This window comes from Bicyclus anynana, chromosome 11 (assembly GCF_947172395.1).
Source record: "Bicyclus anynana chromosome 11, ilBicAnyn1.1, whole genome shotgun sequence".
NCBI classification, from domain to species: domain Eukaryota; kingdom Metazoa; phylum Arthropoda; class Insecta; order Lepidoptera; family Nymphalidae; genus Bicyclus; species Bicyclus anynana.
In genome coordinates this window covers 15,432,379-15,449,971 of record NC_069093.1, presented here as the reverse complement: position 1 = coordinate 15,449,971, position 17,593 = coordinate 15,432,379, and the positions used below count along the sequence as shown (strand labels likewise).

Here is a 17,593-nt window from a genome sequence, read left to right as displayed (position 1 = left end):
TCAATCGTAATCTATTCAATATAATTCGGCTTCCCCTGATTACAAAAATCACTTTTCTAATTGCTTTCTACACTTCTAGAGTAAGCTTGTTTTATTTCTTTTCAGTTTTTTCAGACTTTATCCAGTCGGGTTTTTTTATTTGTTTAATTATTTCTGTTACCATCAAGATTAACAAACAAGAAAAGGAACAAACAGCCGAAATCCAAAAGTATCGTAAAATTCAGGCAAACTCACGGTCAACGATCTTAGTTCGTCCCTGTTGTGGACAAATTAAAGATGAATTAAAAATGTCGTAATACGTTGTAGCACACTTTTTTTTCATAAAGTAATGATTTAATTATTAAAGTAGAATTATCAAATTTTTTTTAGATATAAGTAAATGGTCGGGTGGTTAGGGTGGGCCTGGGACGAGGATAAGCAACCCCTTTTACAAATTACAAAGGTTAGTTTTATTGTAACCAAAGTATTAAATATTGGGTCATTATAGTGAAATACTAGTTGGGATACCGAGAGGTAATTCCCTTTAATACCTTACTAAACACCGAACAGTCTGTCAGGAACAATATATAGCATTAACCCTTCCCCATCGGTTCGTTAAATCCACACGTGCTAAGAGATATCCTGCAGTGTAGTGTTTAGGACCCAAGGGATCGTAATGGCCATTTTCAACCTTTCAATTACTTTTGTACTTTGGCCGTGACCGTTGTGTTCGTATAAGACCATAGTTTATATACGTAGCTGACGCTCCGTGGTCTGTACTGCGTACTCACCACTGTACCGCTCAGAAATGACGTCATCGTGCTCAGAGTTATTTTCTGATATAGTAACAGCCTTCTAAGCTTTATTCTCGTTGGTTCATTTCACAGGTAATTTTTGTTCAAGGGCTTGTAGTCTATATGCTAATAGTAAAGCAATTGTGTAAAAGTAACAGGGTATCTGCGATCATTACTTTCGGAGCTACAGGGATTTAAAGGGTCAGATATGCGACGCTGCCCTAAAAAACGCTCCATACAAAATGGTACGAACTACCTAATGACGTCGTAGGTACATATTGATCGTTAGATTTGTATGTACGTTCCAACAAAATTACTAATATCTTTGTTATTTGTTTATTTATTTACTAATATCTTTGTTATGCGTTTATGTTTATAGTTCAAATATTAAAAAATGTCGCATTTAATGTAAATAAAAGAATTTTAATACATTTTAAAATTTTATAATCTTATTTATTTTGCAAATATCCAGACAATCTTTGCTTTTTATATATAAATTAGTAAACATTGACCTTATTTACCCGAATGGACCATAAAAATCAATATATTCAAACCTAGTCATCATCCCCATTGCGTTACTGATTAAATTATGTCAATATTATTGACTGTGTGCGGGCAAACTAATGATCCAAAACCTTTCTCTCATCAGGCTTGGCCTGTAGTAGGTCCTTCAAATATTGGCTGATGATGATTATATAGATCTGCTAAGGTCAGATATCACTCATGTAACAAGAAATAAAAAAACTGGGAACCACGTTTTTGTACACACTCTAAAACCTCTCATAATCTATGAAATTCTATGAATGTATGTATGTACTTGCTTCCAATTGATTTCAAAAAATGGCTTTGTTGTAAAATTAAATGAATTTTCATTCGGGTTTTACAGGTAGCTTTGAGCATTACTTATTTCGTGGAAATCGGAAATAGAGAGAAAAATCTCATAAAAAAGAAAACGAATTTGGGAGCAGCATTTAATAATGTTGTGGAAAACTTAAATCGGATTCGTTTAATGAAAAATCGCATAAAAAAATATAACATTTTCCCAAAACGTAAAGCGGCTTATTTTTTCTTAATAAACGCCTCGAAAATTCACCGCTTAGCTGAAATAATAAGCAATTTTCAGTTTCCTTATCAAAGAAAATATAATATTTCGGAGTTACCGCGGCTTTAAGCGGCTACGGCTTTGCTTAACCCATAAATGGGGGTTTATTCAAAACTTTCTTAATAGACTGCCCGTTAATTAACTTCTTAACGGATTTTTCAGTTCATTCTTGATGAAATTGTTTGTCTTGTATACAGCGAAATTATAATTAGGTAACGATGAAAGGGATTTCATTTTTGTAGATTTCTATCTAACTTTGTAATATCAATAAAAAATATATGGATTAAAATGATTAATTAACTAAGTTTGTTATATTTCGAGTACCCAACGCTGCGCTACGACTATTCGCTAATAGAAAATTAAAGACACCGAAATTTTAGCTTAAAACTGTTTAGACATGCTTGGAAACCGTATGTACATATAGTTTAACTACTAAGCACCATGAAACCTTTAAATTTTAAAATAATATCAAAATTACGTACCTATTTATATTAACTACTTAAATCTATTATATAATAAAAAAAGGAAATACTAAATACATATACTAAATTTAAATTATATCTAAAAACTAAAACTAAATTAGCTTAAGTTTCTTAATCTTTCCCTGTTTTTGGCACACAAATAGTAATTAATACATACGAGTATAACATTGTATACCTAGTAATAGTACAGTTATCTAAATAAAATAACCAAATGGAAACTCGCATGTAATACGATCCTAAAAAGCTCCTGTCAGGTCTAGGTGAATTATATTTGCAACGTTGTAGTAGCCAGTCTTGTAAAGTATCATATTATGTTGTTTATTTAGGGCTCGGCCACATCAACACGGTGCGGTGCGGCAAAGAGTTGAGAGTCGTTGGTTGCGAATTTCTAAATAGCTCAGTTACACTCGCGTCTCGTACATCGTCCTCGCATCTCGCGAAAATGACTTTCATGTTCACACTCTCGCGATACGTTCAGTAGTCTTTGTGTCAGCACCTGAACGCGAGCGCCGCGAGTGGCGAGACGAACAACGAGCGCACTGTTGACACACTGGCCCAGCACTTCGCCTCGCGGCTCATCTCGCCGTTCGCACGAGAGTGTAAATGAGGTCTAACACACACTTCACACTTGCTGTGAATTTGGATTACGTTACGCAGTCGGCCCCCATCATTATTGTTCTATAGAGACCGAGTTTGTGAACGTTTTGTAAGTTCTACTGCTAAGTACTGATGCAGTTCTACTTGATGCACGTATTTTAGTTTGCTTAAGATGAGGAAGAACATTTCACCGTGGCTACTTATCTCAAACGATGAAATAAGTCAAGTCAATATTCTCATTACAATCAGTCAATATTCCACGTGGTCGTAATTTGATAGCTATTAAGATAAGTTAGCTGCTGCTGTTGAGTTTCTTTTTGTATTATTTCTCAATAATAAACAAATCTAGAAAAAAAAACTGAAAATCTATGCTACGTAACATTATACCTTACCTTGTTTTTTGATGTATATTTTTTCATTTCTTGGTTGTATTTGTATTATAATCCGTTCAACTTACCGCGCCGTACTGATGTTTCCAGCCCCTTACCTGCTCTAATGTGAGTGTACTCTAAATCACAAAATCAATAACCGCTAATATTACATATTCAGGGAACTACACAGGGTGAGCGGGGGAAAAATGGATCCAAACATTAACGATACCGTTTCGAGTCCCCGCAAAGATGCTGAGCAACGCTTGATAGTCGATAGAAAGTCACTAAAGGGACTTTAATGGGAATATTATACAGTTCCCACTTTCCTTTACGCCCCGGCCTCCCCTTTTTGCTCTGGATCTCCTTTGAAATATAAATAAGTTACCATCCAGGTTTTATTATACGCATAACAACAAAGTATGGAATATCAAATCTTTACTTACTCCGAGCTGACGTTATTGATGTTTATTAAAACAAAACAAAAAAAAAATATATTCTATATCTATACCTACTAATTTTAAAAAGAGAGAAAGAGAGATTTGATTTTTTGTTTGTCACTAATAGGCTCCGAAACTACTGGCCCAACTTTAAAATTACAACTACATTACTAGCAAGTAACAGGCTATATTTTATTCCTGATAATAACCTGGATTGTTGATTATTATTTGTCTTAGAGGAGGAGGTAGAGTCCTTTGTTTCATAGGCTATATTTTATTGATGGTTTTTGCTAGATTTGCGAAATACTGATGGTTATGTTGGTATGGATATATACTGGATTTATACAATGGTTTAAACTTAATTTTACGCAGACAAAGTCGCGGGTATCAGCTAGTTTAGTACTTATCTATAGAAATCAGACTGATAGAAAGTAATGTATAGAGCTATCATTCAAATATAAAAAACAACGGACAGACAGAGAGAAAATTGGCTTACAAGTGATCATCTGTTCAGTATACCTAGGAAGATGAATTTGTATTATAGCAATTTCAACTTGATACAAATCAGAAACTTGCACTCGAAACTGTAGACGAATATATATACCTAGGACATATGATCCAGTTAGGTAGGTCCAATTTCGAGAAAGAGGTGAACCGTCGAATCCAACTCGGCTGGGCTGCATTCGGGAAACTTCGCGACATCTTTTCGTCCGAAATTCCTCAGTGCCTGAAGACAAAAGTCTTCGAACAGTGCGTGTTGCCAGTGATGACCTATGGTTCCGAGACTTGGTCGCTAACTATGGGCCTCATAAGAAGGCTCAGAGTCACACAGCGGGCGATGGAACGAGCTATGTTAGGAGTATCTCTGCGTGATCGAATCAGAAATGAGGAGATCCGCAGAGGAACCAAAGTCACCGACATAGCTCAACGAGTTGCGAAGCTGAAGTGGCAATGGGCGGGGCACATAGTGCGAAGAGTCGATGGACGTTGGGGTCCCAAAGTGCTGGAATGGCGACCCCGCACTAGTAAGCGCAGTGTTGGCCGACCCCCCACCAGGTGGACTGACGACATCAAGCGAGTCGCAGGGATTCGCTAGATGCAGGTGGCTCAGTATCGTGATGTTTGGAAGTCCCTACAAAAGGCCTTTGTCCTACAGTGGACGTCCATCGGCTGATATGATGATGATGATGATGATGATGACAAATCAGAAGACTGATATCTATCGTTCATTGAAATGGTAAGTGAGCTATTGCCTCAGACCAATTATTGTATAGGACCTGCCTCGCTAGACGTTACTTTTCTGTCAAAGTATATGATCAACGATCTAATGCGATTATAAAAACTGTCTCTATAGAATCGATGTTAAATAGCTGTAATCGCGTTCGTAGGTTAAAGAGCTCCGTAAAAATACCTTTTTGTACAATTGAATTGTGTAAAAAACGGACAAAACTTCTAGTTTAGTTTAAGATATATACCAAATCTAAGCTTGTTTTCCTCAGAAAATGACAGACAATTTTGTTCGTGACTATGAGTGCGATACAGGTCCTTCTATAATTGGTCTGAGGCTATTGCTCACGTACAAAACCACGAAAGTAACGTTCTTTTAGAATATGCATAAAGAAAAAGTGGATGACTTATGTTATCCAAAATAATGACCGTCTTTCCGTCCCCGCAATGATATTTATTCAATCACTGCAATAAGGCTAGTATACACAGGGGATCTAAAATAAACGTTTCTTTCACATAAGTGCGGTCACCCTAAAAAAGAAAACCACCAAACAACCTTAAAAAAATAATATAATTACAACCTCCGAGCCAACAAACAAACAAATGAAATATTGATTAAAATACTATGTACCTACCTATTACTTGTATATATTATGTTGGTATTTTGAATTACATTATATTTCATATTTTTTAAAGGTTTATGAACAAATTTTTAAAACTGTAACTCTAAAAATGAAGGACTTTCCATACAAACTTTCAACCCCTGTTTCACCCCCTACTCATTTTATTTTCGCAATAAAAAGTATCCTATAACCTTCTCCGTATTATGGTCTTAAACCGTGCCAAGTTTCATTTGAGTTAATTTAGTCATTTCAGTGTGATTCCCGAATAACAAAAAAATACGGACAGACAGACAAAAAATCGAAAAAAAATATTTTCAGTTTCAGTATCGAATATATAATGACCCCCAATAAAAAATTTCAAAATATCTTCAATGTACAGAATGTTCAATTGTGTTGTAGTTTAACAAAAGTACACGATGCTCTACAAGTCGCGAAAAGCCGAGCCGCATGGCGTGACATCGTGCGGAAAAAAGTTATGAATGTGTGATAGGGGTCACGACCCTCAGTAATGAGGAACACGACGCGGAGAGAGAGAGAGAGATAATATAGATATTAGCTGTGACGTCACGCGGATCTCAGCTGAAAATCAGAGCCGTGTGTTATGCTTCTATGTATTGCACTGCATAAGCTGAACTGTACACCCTTTATATTATTAATGGTTACAGAAAGGCTTACATCGGGGTAGGGTAGTAGGGTACTGTCTATACCTCTTACATTTAAATAAATTTATTTTCTTTGTTTGAACATTTTTCCACTAAATGCAATAAATCATCTATAGCTACCCTAAGTAAGAAATGGACAATTGCCAATGCAGAGAAACATAATTCTTCAAGACATTTTGTTAAAAGTTTTAAGTTATAGTAAGATTTAATATTTAATACCCATATGGAATATGGATTGATTGCCCAATTTAAATTTGCCAATTAACTGATAAATTATTAAATATCTTAATATAATATAAATGCAGAACGTCATCGTGAAATTTCGAAAACCACTTCATACATAAAAATGAAATTTGACAGAGAGGTTACAATTAGTAGACGTCCACAGACGCAAGAGGGCCGGATTAAAGAGGTCTAAGAGCGTCTAAGTCTCGGGCACCGGTTAGTAGGTGATTGATTCTTTGTTTTTCACGCATTAACTTAATATAACTAATCATAATTAGTGTCAGTTAAAGGATTTTGTTTAAAAGTAACTTAGTTTTAGCAGAATCAGAAGTGATTACAAAAATAAAAAAACTAATGTCGAGCAAAGGTAAAACATTCACAACATTTGTCAGGACAACTTAATTAACAAATCAAACTGTAACCAAAATAAGACCCTAGAATGGCACCTTGAGTGAAGTTACGCACTTGTGAACGTTGTGTGTAGGGTTAAAGGCGCCTTTGACTGTTAACAAACCCTCCCCTTTTCCACTCAAGTCACTCTCCCCGCCTATAACCCATATAGAATTACACAACAAGAGATGTAAAACAAACAATAATTAAACTACACAATCTCTTCAGTAATTATGTTTCTGAAAAGTTTAGTTACGTAAGTTCATTTGAAACAGTATCCTGTGAGGTACCGTGAGCTCTTTATTGGATAATAAAAATAGTAACACAATTCATCCGGTCCGGGGACAAAAAGCAATCAAAGGAAACAAAGAGACATACGGATCGCCGGTCACGTACTGGATCCGATTTCATTGGCCGACTAACGAACTGAGCGGGGGACTGTGATTGATTTTACAGTCCCCTTGCTATTTGTGTACGGTATTAAATATTTGAGGACGTGGTTAATGCGATTTGCATACGTTAGCTCTATTTCCGTAGATTGCTGCAACTTTGAAATGGGTTACCGAGTCTGATTTTATAATCATTGTTTTTAGCAGCAAACATGTTTTTAGAAAAAACTTGCACTGTATTAACAGATAATACACAAAAAATTACACTAATTTAAGAGTACTATAATATTGTTTTATTTTTGTCTTAATAAACTAACGTGTAAACACTCAAATCGCTGGTCACTTACTACGATTTCATTGGCTGACTAATGAACTGAGCGGGGGACTATGATTGATTTTACAGTCCCTTTAAATAGAGATCAGTCCCCTGGCTCTTTATGTACGGTATTAAATATTTGAGGAAGTGGTTAATTCGATTTGCATATGTTAGTTCTATCTCAATTTACGTTTATAATAATATATAGAAATGATTGCTGCAACTTTGAAATGAATCTTTACTAACTCTGACTGGTTTTAGAGACTAGATCTATATAAAATTTTACACAGAAATATGTATCAAAAATAGATTATATTTCGAAAGACATGCTTTTTCCCCGATATTTTTACGGGAGCAAGATCTACGTGTAACGGCAAGCACAGCTAGTTATGTCGTAAAGTCAATACATTAACATCTACGCTTAATAGGCAGCGAAAAACTCATCATTGGCAATGGTCGCAAAAGCTAAGATTTGGTCGCTGCTACATTTGCAGCCACGGCTGTTGCAGTTGTTATTCTGCCCTTACAACACATCGCAGGACCGCATTCATAGTCACAGAACTACGACTAATGCGCGAGCTCCCATAGCAAACAATGTAGTTTGGTCGCAACAACTAATCGTATCTACTACAGCCAATTGTGCCTACGGCCTAGTGTGCCTTGTTCATATTATGGTTTCTTCAGCTAAGTTGTCCCTGCATTTTGTAGTTACAGCGCTGGGACATCGTTCACTTACATGGCAACTTCGTTGTTAGTTACATTTTAATTTTGGCATCCTTACCATAAAGATGTGTTATAGGCAAATATTTCGTTCGTAAACTCTTACCCTATCATCATCCCTCCACTTAAGTGAGGTAAGGGGAAGGAGATGATGATAGGGGAAGAGTTCGTCGACGAGTTTAAAATAGCGGAATTGTACATCTGGTCGTTGTGGTTACTGGTCGTAGTCTTGGTCGCCTAGTTTATCAGTGCTTCGAAAGACAACTCACATTGAGAGTACTCTTGAGAGGAAACCGTGATTGATTCTACACGGCAACTGTTCTTGATTAGCATACGTATTAAAACGTTACTGGGGACACGGTTAATTCAATCTGCATACATTACGTCTCTAAGTTGTGTGGTTGAACTAATGAATGAATTACTACGGAAATAGGTTAGATATTGGAGGAAGCCATGTCTTTTATCGCATATATAAATCATGAAGGGGGTGAAAGGGAAGTGATATTAATATACAAATTAGCGGACTCCCGCGATTTCGTCCGCGTGGAATTTAGTTTTTCACAAATCCCTCGGGAACCATAGATTTTTCCGGGATAAAAAGTAGCCTATGTGTTAATCCATACTATAATTCGGTTCAGTAGTTGAGGCGTGAAAGAGTAGGTAACAAACATTCATATCATCAAAACCATCAGTTTTTGCAAATCTCTGGAAACCATGGAATTTTTCGGAAAGTAGCCTACGCAATAATCCAGAATAAAATCCATATCTATTGCAAATTTCAGCCAAATCAGTTCAGTAGTAGCGGCGTTAAAGAGTAACAAACATCCAAACACCCATACAAACAGCCATACAAACTTTCGCGTTTATAATATAAGCAGGATTTTGCCATCAAATTAGGGATGTGAAATGACATATTCATATAGGGTTAGGGGTTGAATTTCATGTACCAGATAGACAAGACAAGGCACTCAGAAAAGAGAAAGTGTCTAAATCATGAACAGAAATCATGATGATTTCTACCAGACCAAACTACATAAAGGGTTTTTTGCGTACCGTATTTTGGTCGTAGAAAGAGAGAGTATACTTTCGATGAGTTTTTCCTTTTGATGCCTAACCCTATATAACCATTAACTCACACACACTCTTAAATGTCCCCTTATTTCGAACTAGCTGACGCCACGCGGTTTCACCCACATGGTTTTCGTTATTGTAGGAATACGGGAATAAATTATAACCTATAGCCTTCCTCAATAAATGGGCTATCTAAAACTGAAATAATTTTCCAAATCGGACCAGTAGTTCCTGAGATTAGCGCGTTCAATCAAACAACCAAACGAACAAACAAACTATCATCCAAATAGGCGTATTCCATTATAAAGTATAGTCTTGTTAACTCTCTCACAAATAAAAAGCTTTAAAATATTTAGTCTCCTAAATAACGTCATCGGGCCAAAAACAAATTCCCTGGTGAAAGTCAGCGCAATACAAACATTTCCCCGGCCACGTTCCGAATGTAAATTTGTTCTAAAAATTGTTATTTTAATTCAGTTGTCCAAGTTACGGCCCGACCCGCCTCAAAGGGCGTACAAATAAATCCTTCAGCAGAACAATACCGTGATAGTGGCTATTCCATTTGGGTTTTGGTGAATCAATCCACGTTTTAATTCATTAGAGACCAAACCCAGCGGTTGGTCGTGGGTATTAAGAGGTTTTAATTGTTTCGTTAAAACAATTGTAAGTTAGACCTATTCGTTTCATGAATTAATTACCAAAAAAAAACATTCTGCTAGCAGTATTACTGTATTTATGTAATTTATTATAAAACAATATAATATACACGTCGGAGTATGCCCGACTAGTATCGAACCCAGACGCCGCGCGGTTTCACCCGCGTGGTTCCCGTCCCCGTAGGAATACGTAGATAATATATAGAAGCTGGAGCAGTGAAGGTGAGGGTTGGCTAATCCAGGGGTTCCCTTAAACATCCGGAGTCATAAGCCTGTGGGACTGCTTTATATAGGTTATATAAAGCAGTCTTGCCTTTGTTCAACATTCCCCTTCGTTTCCTTAAAATATAATTATCATCATCAACCCACTTTCGGCTCACTGCTGAGCTCGAGTCTCCTCTCAGAATGAGAGGGGTTAGGCCTTAGTCCACCACGCTGGCCCAATGCGGATTGGCAGACTTCATACACGCAGAGAATTAAGAAAATTGTCTGATATGCAGGTTTCCTCACGATGTTTTTCCATCACCGTTTGAGACACGTGATATTTAATTTCTTAAAATGCACACAACTGTTGGAGGTGCATGCCCCGGACCGGATTCGAACACTTCCTCTGGAATCGGAGGCAGAGGTCATATCCACTGGGCTATCACGGCTCTTAATATTAGGTGGGTAACCTACTTGGCAACTCAAATTTTACCTTAAATTTTACGTCAAATATAATAATTAATATAAATACATACGGGCTTACATAGAAAAAGGCCTAATAATAAATAGAAAATGTCAGTCTACTAATTGAATAAGCAGGGCAGTGATCCCGGTTTCGCCCACTATTTGTTACCTGGCTTTAGTCAGAGCCGCGTATTGGCGAATATTGCTTTCATATTGAATCCCGAGAATACGTGTCTTTTCTGAGACTAATCCTGCCTTAAAAACTTATGTTTGTGGCTTGTATTGAATCTATGTCTCTATTTTTATGTGCTTTTATTTCACTTACTTGTGCAAATAATTATTAGTATTACTAAACAAAGCGACCAAGTCTTGGTCGCTAACTATGGGCCTCATAAGAAAACTCAGAGTCACACAGCGGGCGATGGGACGTGCTATGCTAGGAGTGTCTTTGCGTGATCGAATCAGAAATGAGGAGATCCACAGAAGAACTAAAGTCACCGACATAGCTCGACCTGTCGCGAAGCTGAAGTGGCAATGGGCGGGGTACATAGTTCGAAGAGCCGATGGCCGGTGGGGTCCCATGGTGCTAGAATGGCGACCCCGCACTAAAAAGCGTAGTGTTGGTCGATCCCGCACCAGGTGGACTGACGACATCAAGCGAGTCGCAGGTATTCGCTGGATGCAGATGGCTCATTATCGTGATGTTTGGAAATCCCTACAAAAGGCCTCAAAGTCATGGGTCTTTCATTCATCGCTACACGCTCCCCGGCCCGCGCGGACCATCGGAAGTGTTACAAATAAAGTTGTCAAGCTATAGCATGAGTAAGAGTCTGAATTCGCACTTTATGTCATCTCTCCTTTAGTCACTCAATAGACTTGTTGCTTAGTTACATGCCAAAGAAAAATATTGGCTGATATCATTTAAAAATTGCAATATCAAAGTGTATTAATGGATTTGGTTCATATATTCGTAGCCTTAATAGTCATTAGTATCATATTTGACCCGATGCATTGGTGCAGCTGTCCTGTCCTCAGCGTCTGTGAAATGAAACAATACATTGTTAAATATATAAATGACTAGCGAACGCCCGCGAATTCGTCCTCGTGGAATTTAGTTTTTTCATAAATCCCGCGGGCCTATGAGTTAATGAAGAGTAAAATCTATTTTCATTCCAAAGTTCAGTCAAATCGCTTCAGTAGCCGCAAAGTAAAAGAAGAACAAACATACTCACACACTTATAAAGACACAAATTTTCGCCCTTATAATATAACTGTAGCAGGTTCAATTGAAATGAAAACGAATAATTTTGTTGGAGAACATTATAATAATCGATAATCATGAAGCCACATATAATAATTTATAGATCATCCCACGAACCAGGAGCATTGGCGTCAGGTGCTGACGTCTCGGCGGCAGTTAACGGCAGTCGTCGGTATCTGTTGCTGCTCGTGTAAATGAACACTTAGTTTAGTTAAGAAAGGTTAATGAGGATTACCATTGTCGCCGCTTCTGAGGGCAGATTGAATTAACTTCTGTATGATGTTTTCTTCAGCGGGTCTTCTGTAAATTAATAAAATACATTACTTTTCTATCCTGGAATTTCTTGAATGAGATTATTGATTACTACTGTTAGGCAAAGTTTAAAAGGAGGAGACACACTCACACAGACGGCCTCCGTGGCGCAGTGGTATGCGCGGTGGATTTACACCTGAGGTCCTGGGTTCGATCCCCGGCTGAGCAGATTGAAATTTTCTTAATTTGTCCAGGTCTGGCTGGTGGGAGGCTTCGGCCGTGGCTAGTTACCACCCTACCGGCAAAGACGTACCGCCAAGCGATTTAGCGTACGATGCCGTGTAGAAACCGAAAGGGGTGTGGATTTTCATCCTCCTCCTAACAAGTTAGCCCGCTTACATCTTAGACTGCATCATCACTTACCATCAGGTGAGATTGTAGTCAAGGGCTAACTTGTAACTTGTAAATAATAATAAAAAAAAAACATCAGTTTGTCCTTAAAAGTACAAACCAAAGTAAAGATACACCACTTAGGTATTTTCTTTGTACAGAGACTGTTAATGTAAAAATTTAAGAACCTTAATTATATTTTTAAAGATGTCTAGTTTCATTGTAATATAATTTGATAATCATGAATGGCATATTAGTCAATTAAAAAAAAATTACATCTGTGTTGGGCGGTTATCTGGCAGGCCTTCTGTTTGTTCCGTCTAAAAAAACCATTTATCCCCCAAATTACAAAGTTATGACCGGACGTCGTGTTACCTGCTTCCCAATAGCGTTCCAGGTATAACATCCGGACGTATGTTCTCTCCCAATCGATTTACAATTTAAAAAGTAAGCCTGAAAGTGGCGCTAGTGACTAAAGTTGTTAGTTGCGGAGTAAAAGGTTAGCCTGGGTTGTATGTGTAATACGGATATCAATGGGTTAACATCATTGAATATTGGATATTATTAACTTAATAACCCAGTGGATATGACCTCTGCCTCCGATTTCGGAGGGTGTGGGTTCAAAACCGGTCCGGGACATGCACCTCTAACTTATCAGTGGTATGTATTTTAAGAAATTAAATATCATATGTCTCAAATGGTGAAGGAAAACATCGTGAAGAAACTTGCATATTAGAGAATTTTCTTAATTCTCTGCGTATTTGAAATCTGCCAATCCGCATTGGTGCATGGTGGACTATTGGCCTAACCCCTCTCATTCTGAGAGGAGACTCGAGTTCAGCAGTGAGGCATATATGGGTTGATAACGAACGAACGATTATTAACTTACGTTTGATAAGCGGTATCTTGGCTAGGTATAACAATCACATTTCTAGTATCATCTACAGATCTTGTGTCACTGTCACCACCATACTTCTCTCTCCGTGGTAACGAGAGCAATCGCTTAACAATGTCTTCTGCTAACTTCTGAAGTCTTCTGTCGTCCTTCTCTCGATGGATGGCTGACTGGATTCGGGCGAAGTCCGTGTCGTAGTATTGGTCGTCGATGTTCTGGTCGTAGTTTTTGGCTTTTCTTATTTCGAATACTTTAAACGGCTGGTACGATTGTGTTTCAACCAGGAATATGGCTGTGAAAATAATATGTATTTGTAGTACTTCTTAAAACTTTTTTCATGATTGATTTTAACTGTAATACTTGTGTTCGGCGGGACACATAGTTCGAAGACCCGATGGACGTTGGGGTCCCAAAGTGCTGGAATGGCGACCCCGCACTAGTAAGCGCAGTGTTGGCCGACCCCCCACCAGGTGGACTGACGACATCAAGCGAGTCGCAGGGATCCGCTGGATGCAGGTGGCTCAGTATCGTGATGTTTGGAAGTCCCTACAAAAGGCCTATGTCCTGCAGTGGACGTCCATCGGCTGATATGATGATGACTTGTGTTGCTAAACTTATCTTATTATTAAATTCAGTTCATTTAGTTCCATTATGAGAGAGGGAACAGGTACAAGGGTCAAACACGTTAACGAATTTACCATACCTAACGATAAATATTTTTTTTATCATAAACAAGAGTTTGTTATTTCTGTTTGAAAATATTCCAATAAAAACAAAATACAACAGAACTTTTCCCCATAACGTGAACTTCTGTGAAAAAAATATTCGACTATCAAAATATTTTCCCTCTAAACAATTCGCAATAATCAAAATATTTACGAGTAGGTACAAAGAATTTTGCGGTTAGTAAAATAATACAGAAAATTTATGATTAACATTACAAAGAGAGACCTTTTTTATCCAAGCTTCAGGAAGGTTTTGTTTTTCTAGCGAAAGCCCTCATTCGCACGTGAGTTTTTTTAACGCATGTTGAAAATGCGTTCAAACATATTATGAAGTTAAATGAAGGTCTATTTCCAACGCCCGAAATTGAAAATGCAACACTGATCGAAAGCATTGTGTCGCTGTCGTGTGAACATATACTTGAGAATGCAGTTGTATTCAAACGCTTTTTTTAATATCCGTTGAAAAAACTCTCGTGCGAATGAGGGTTAATATATATTTACCCGGCAGGTTATGTTTTCTTGCGCGTATCTTGTACGTATGTATGTATGCAATATTCTTTATTATATCATATCTTCCAAACTGTTTACCGGATTTACGTAATTAAGATATTGTTCGATTCGCCTACAACGACTGTGTCTTACAATCGGCGCTATAGACTTGAGGTGAATTTATTTATTTCGAATACTGTAATATGGGTATCAAATTAAAGGGCTCATCATGAGGATTTTAAAATGAAATATTATGACCATATACTAACCAATATATTTATAGTTATAACTAACCAACCACCAACCATAAACTAAGCTGAAGGCCTACTTGATGGTAAAACCACCGCCTGTAAATATACCAAATAACCATCACCTGTAAATAACCATAGAGTAACTCTTCATAAGACATACCAGGAACACATACTCTTAATAGAGTGTGTCGCCTTGTGTCCTCTTTCCTAAAGCGTAAGAGTTCTCGTCTTGAACGGAACTAACGGGTTATATGTATTATTTATTAGTTTTAACCCTTGACTGTGGTTTCATCTGATGATAAGCGACAAAAGATGGTAACGCGATAACGCGGTAGTTTATTTCACGCAACGTCGTACCGGAACGCTTAATCATTTAGTTATTTGTTGGAAACTAGCCACGACCAAAACCTAGCACCGAATTACACTTGAGCCAATTTAGAAAATATGAAATTATACAACGGCCCAACCTTGTATAATTTAATATTCCTACCTATTACTATAGATACTACTAATAACTAAGCCAAAAACTATGATTAATGTTCTATTTTCCAAAAACTCACTACTATCTTTGGAAGAATCTTATTTATTAAATTCCTTCTTTTGTTTCATATTATTTTCCCCGTCGAAGCTTGCTTACTTAACCCGCCTTGGTTTAATATTAAAGTTAACTTTTACAGTACTATTAAAACTTTGTCAAAGATAGATAACGTTATCTTTTATTACACAAAGGGATTCTCTTGGAAACTCGAAATTCTTTTATATTTTCTCGTCTCTATTTCAACAACCTTGACATATTTTGAACAAGGAATAATTTACCTGTAGGGCGAGTCATAATTTAAATTCATCAAAATAGTAAATTAATAAAAAAATAATTAATTTATTGGTGATTAGATTTTACTAAATAAATTATATATTTTTATTATCTATAGATTATGATTTGTTTCTATTAAACCAGTGGGAATTATTTTTAGACAAAAGTCGTACTCTAACCAATAAGAGAATAACCGAAAACCTCTTATAGATTTACTAATAAAAATGGTTATCACGCTATTTTAAATGCAATCTCGCAAATCTTTGATATATTTGCATTTAGCAGCAAGCACCCCGAAAATAGAATAGGGACTAAACTTAATATCTAAAAGACCAAAAAACTTCCAAGAATAAATTTTCATCTAAGTTGTACTATAGTTATTCTGACCTAACTAACACCGGCTTCTCGAAAATTATAAAGTACAAAAGTTTTTTCTAACTTTGAAATAAAATTATAAGTAATTTTGTCTTGACTCTTAAATCACTTAAAAATGCTGGTAAAGGCGGACTGACTCATTATTAGTACGTAAGATTCTAATTTGAATCTGAGTTAGGATTAGAATTTAGTAGATTAATTTCACGTACCTAAAACAGCAATAACTGTCCACGCCATATTTGAAGTTTCCATTGACAGCATAGATGCCAGTGGGCGCCATTAAAAAAGGTAGGCGATTGAATTTCATTTGTTTTATCGCGTTTTTACGAGTTCGGCCCGACATTTATCTTTCGCTCAGAAAATTGGTAAATCATAAATTGGATTTTCTATTCGGTTTATGGCCAACTCGTGAGGTTTAAAACCTGTACATTTATTTAGTTCGGGATTTTACAACTCTCGAGCGTCGATGGTCCTAATACAATTGGCTGAGTTTATTGTGGGTTTCTTTGTAGAGTGGAGCCCGTTTGTAACTCTCGTTACATTAGTTAACTTACAACTGAAACCTTGTATATTTGAAGCAATTAAGCAAAAGTCTAGGATCAGTGGATAACTCTCCAAAGTAGCCCAAAGGCTTTGACAGGGGTGACAATATCAAGTGAGTCACAGAGGTTCTGATTGCATGTGGCTCAGGAGATTGATATTTGGATGTTTGACAAAAAATAAATACATTTCCTGCAGTGGGCATCCATCGGCTGATATGATGATGATGAGTTGGTGAAAACATAGGTTATCACGCGATTACGAAGCTATTAGTAAATTAATTATTATTTTTATTCCACAAACTGTTGCACATCTTTCTTTATTTTCATAATATTTTATAATATTACTAGCGGACGCCCGCGACTTCGTCCGCGTGAAATTTAGTTTTTCACAAATCCCTCGGGAACAATAATTGGTTTTCCGGAATGAAAGTTACATATTCGAAACAAATAAACATTCGCGGTTATAATATTTATTTTCTATTTTAGCTCAGGGTCTGGTCTTCTCGTTTGTTTTCATTATACTTTCCAGAAAAAAATCATTATTAGGTTCCATTTCTCACTTGATTCCAATATTATATTAAATAAGTTTCCACCGTGATTTCTAGTCCTAGCTCCTTTCTTACTCTTGCAATTTTCAAAGAGAAGGATGAAAAGAGAGGAAAGACTGCGACGTTGCTGGTAGGCCGAATGGCAGGTACACCAGTGTACAGAAGGTAGGGGAGAGGTTTTTAGCCGGTAGGAATCCTGCACTACCCAAACGGGTGTCCATGAGGATTTTCCCCAACAGGAAAACGAAAAAGGGTTTGGTCTTATACTTTGGCTAGCGAAGGCCAAAGTATAAGACCAAACCCTTTTTCGTTGACAGCCCTGTCGGAAAATTTTGCCAACAGGC

At 37.0% G+C, this 17,593-nt stretch overlaps 1 protein-coding gene across 1 annotated transcript; it reads right to left on the bottom strand.

Annotated features, from left to right (window-relative positions):
- Nucleotides 1-11,514: 11,514 nt before the first annotated feature.
- LOC112043765 (uncharacterized) lies at nt 11,515-16,396 on the bottom strand. The gene is made up of 4 exons (XM_052884446.1): nt 16,369-16,396; nt 13,503-13,800; nt 12,207-12,271; nt 11,515-11,748 (listed from the first exon to the last, which is right to left on the bottom strand). The coding sequence occupies exons 1-4, from the start codon at nt 16,394-16,396 to the stop codon at nt 11,687-11,689; spliced, it is 453 nt and encodes a 150-aa protein (XP_052740406.1). The 3' UTR covers nt 11,515-11,686.
- Between the last annotated feature and the right edge of the window lie 1,197 nt (nt 16,397-17,593).

Coding starts and splice junctions, on each gene's coding strand:
- LOC112043765 (XM_052884446.1), bottom strand. CDS start 16,396: ATGGCGTGGACAGTTATTGCTGTTTTAG. Junction 13,801..16,368: donor GACAGTTATTGCTGTTTTAG/GTACGTGAAATT, acceptor TTATTTTCACAG/CCATATTCCTGGTTGAAACA. Junction 12,272..13,502: donor CAAGATACCGCTTATCAAAC/GTAAGTTAATAA, acceptor ATTAATTTACAG/AAGACCCGCTGAAGAAAACA.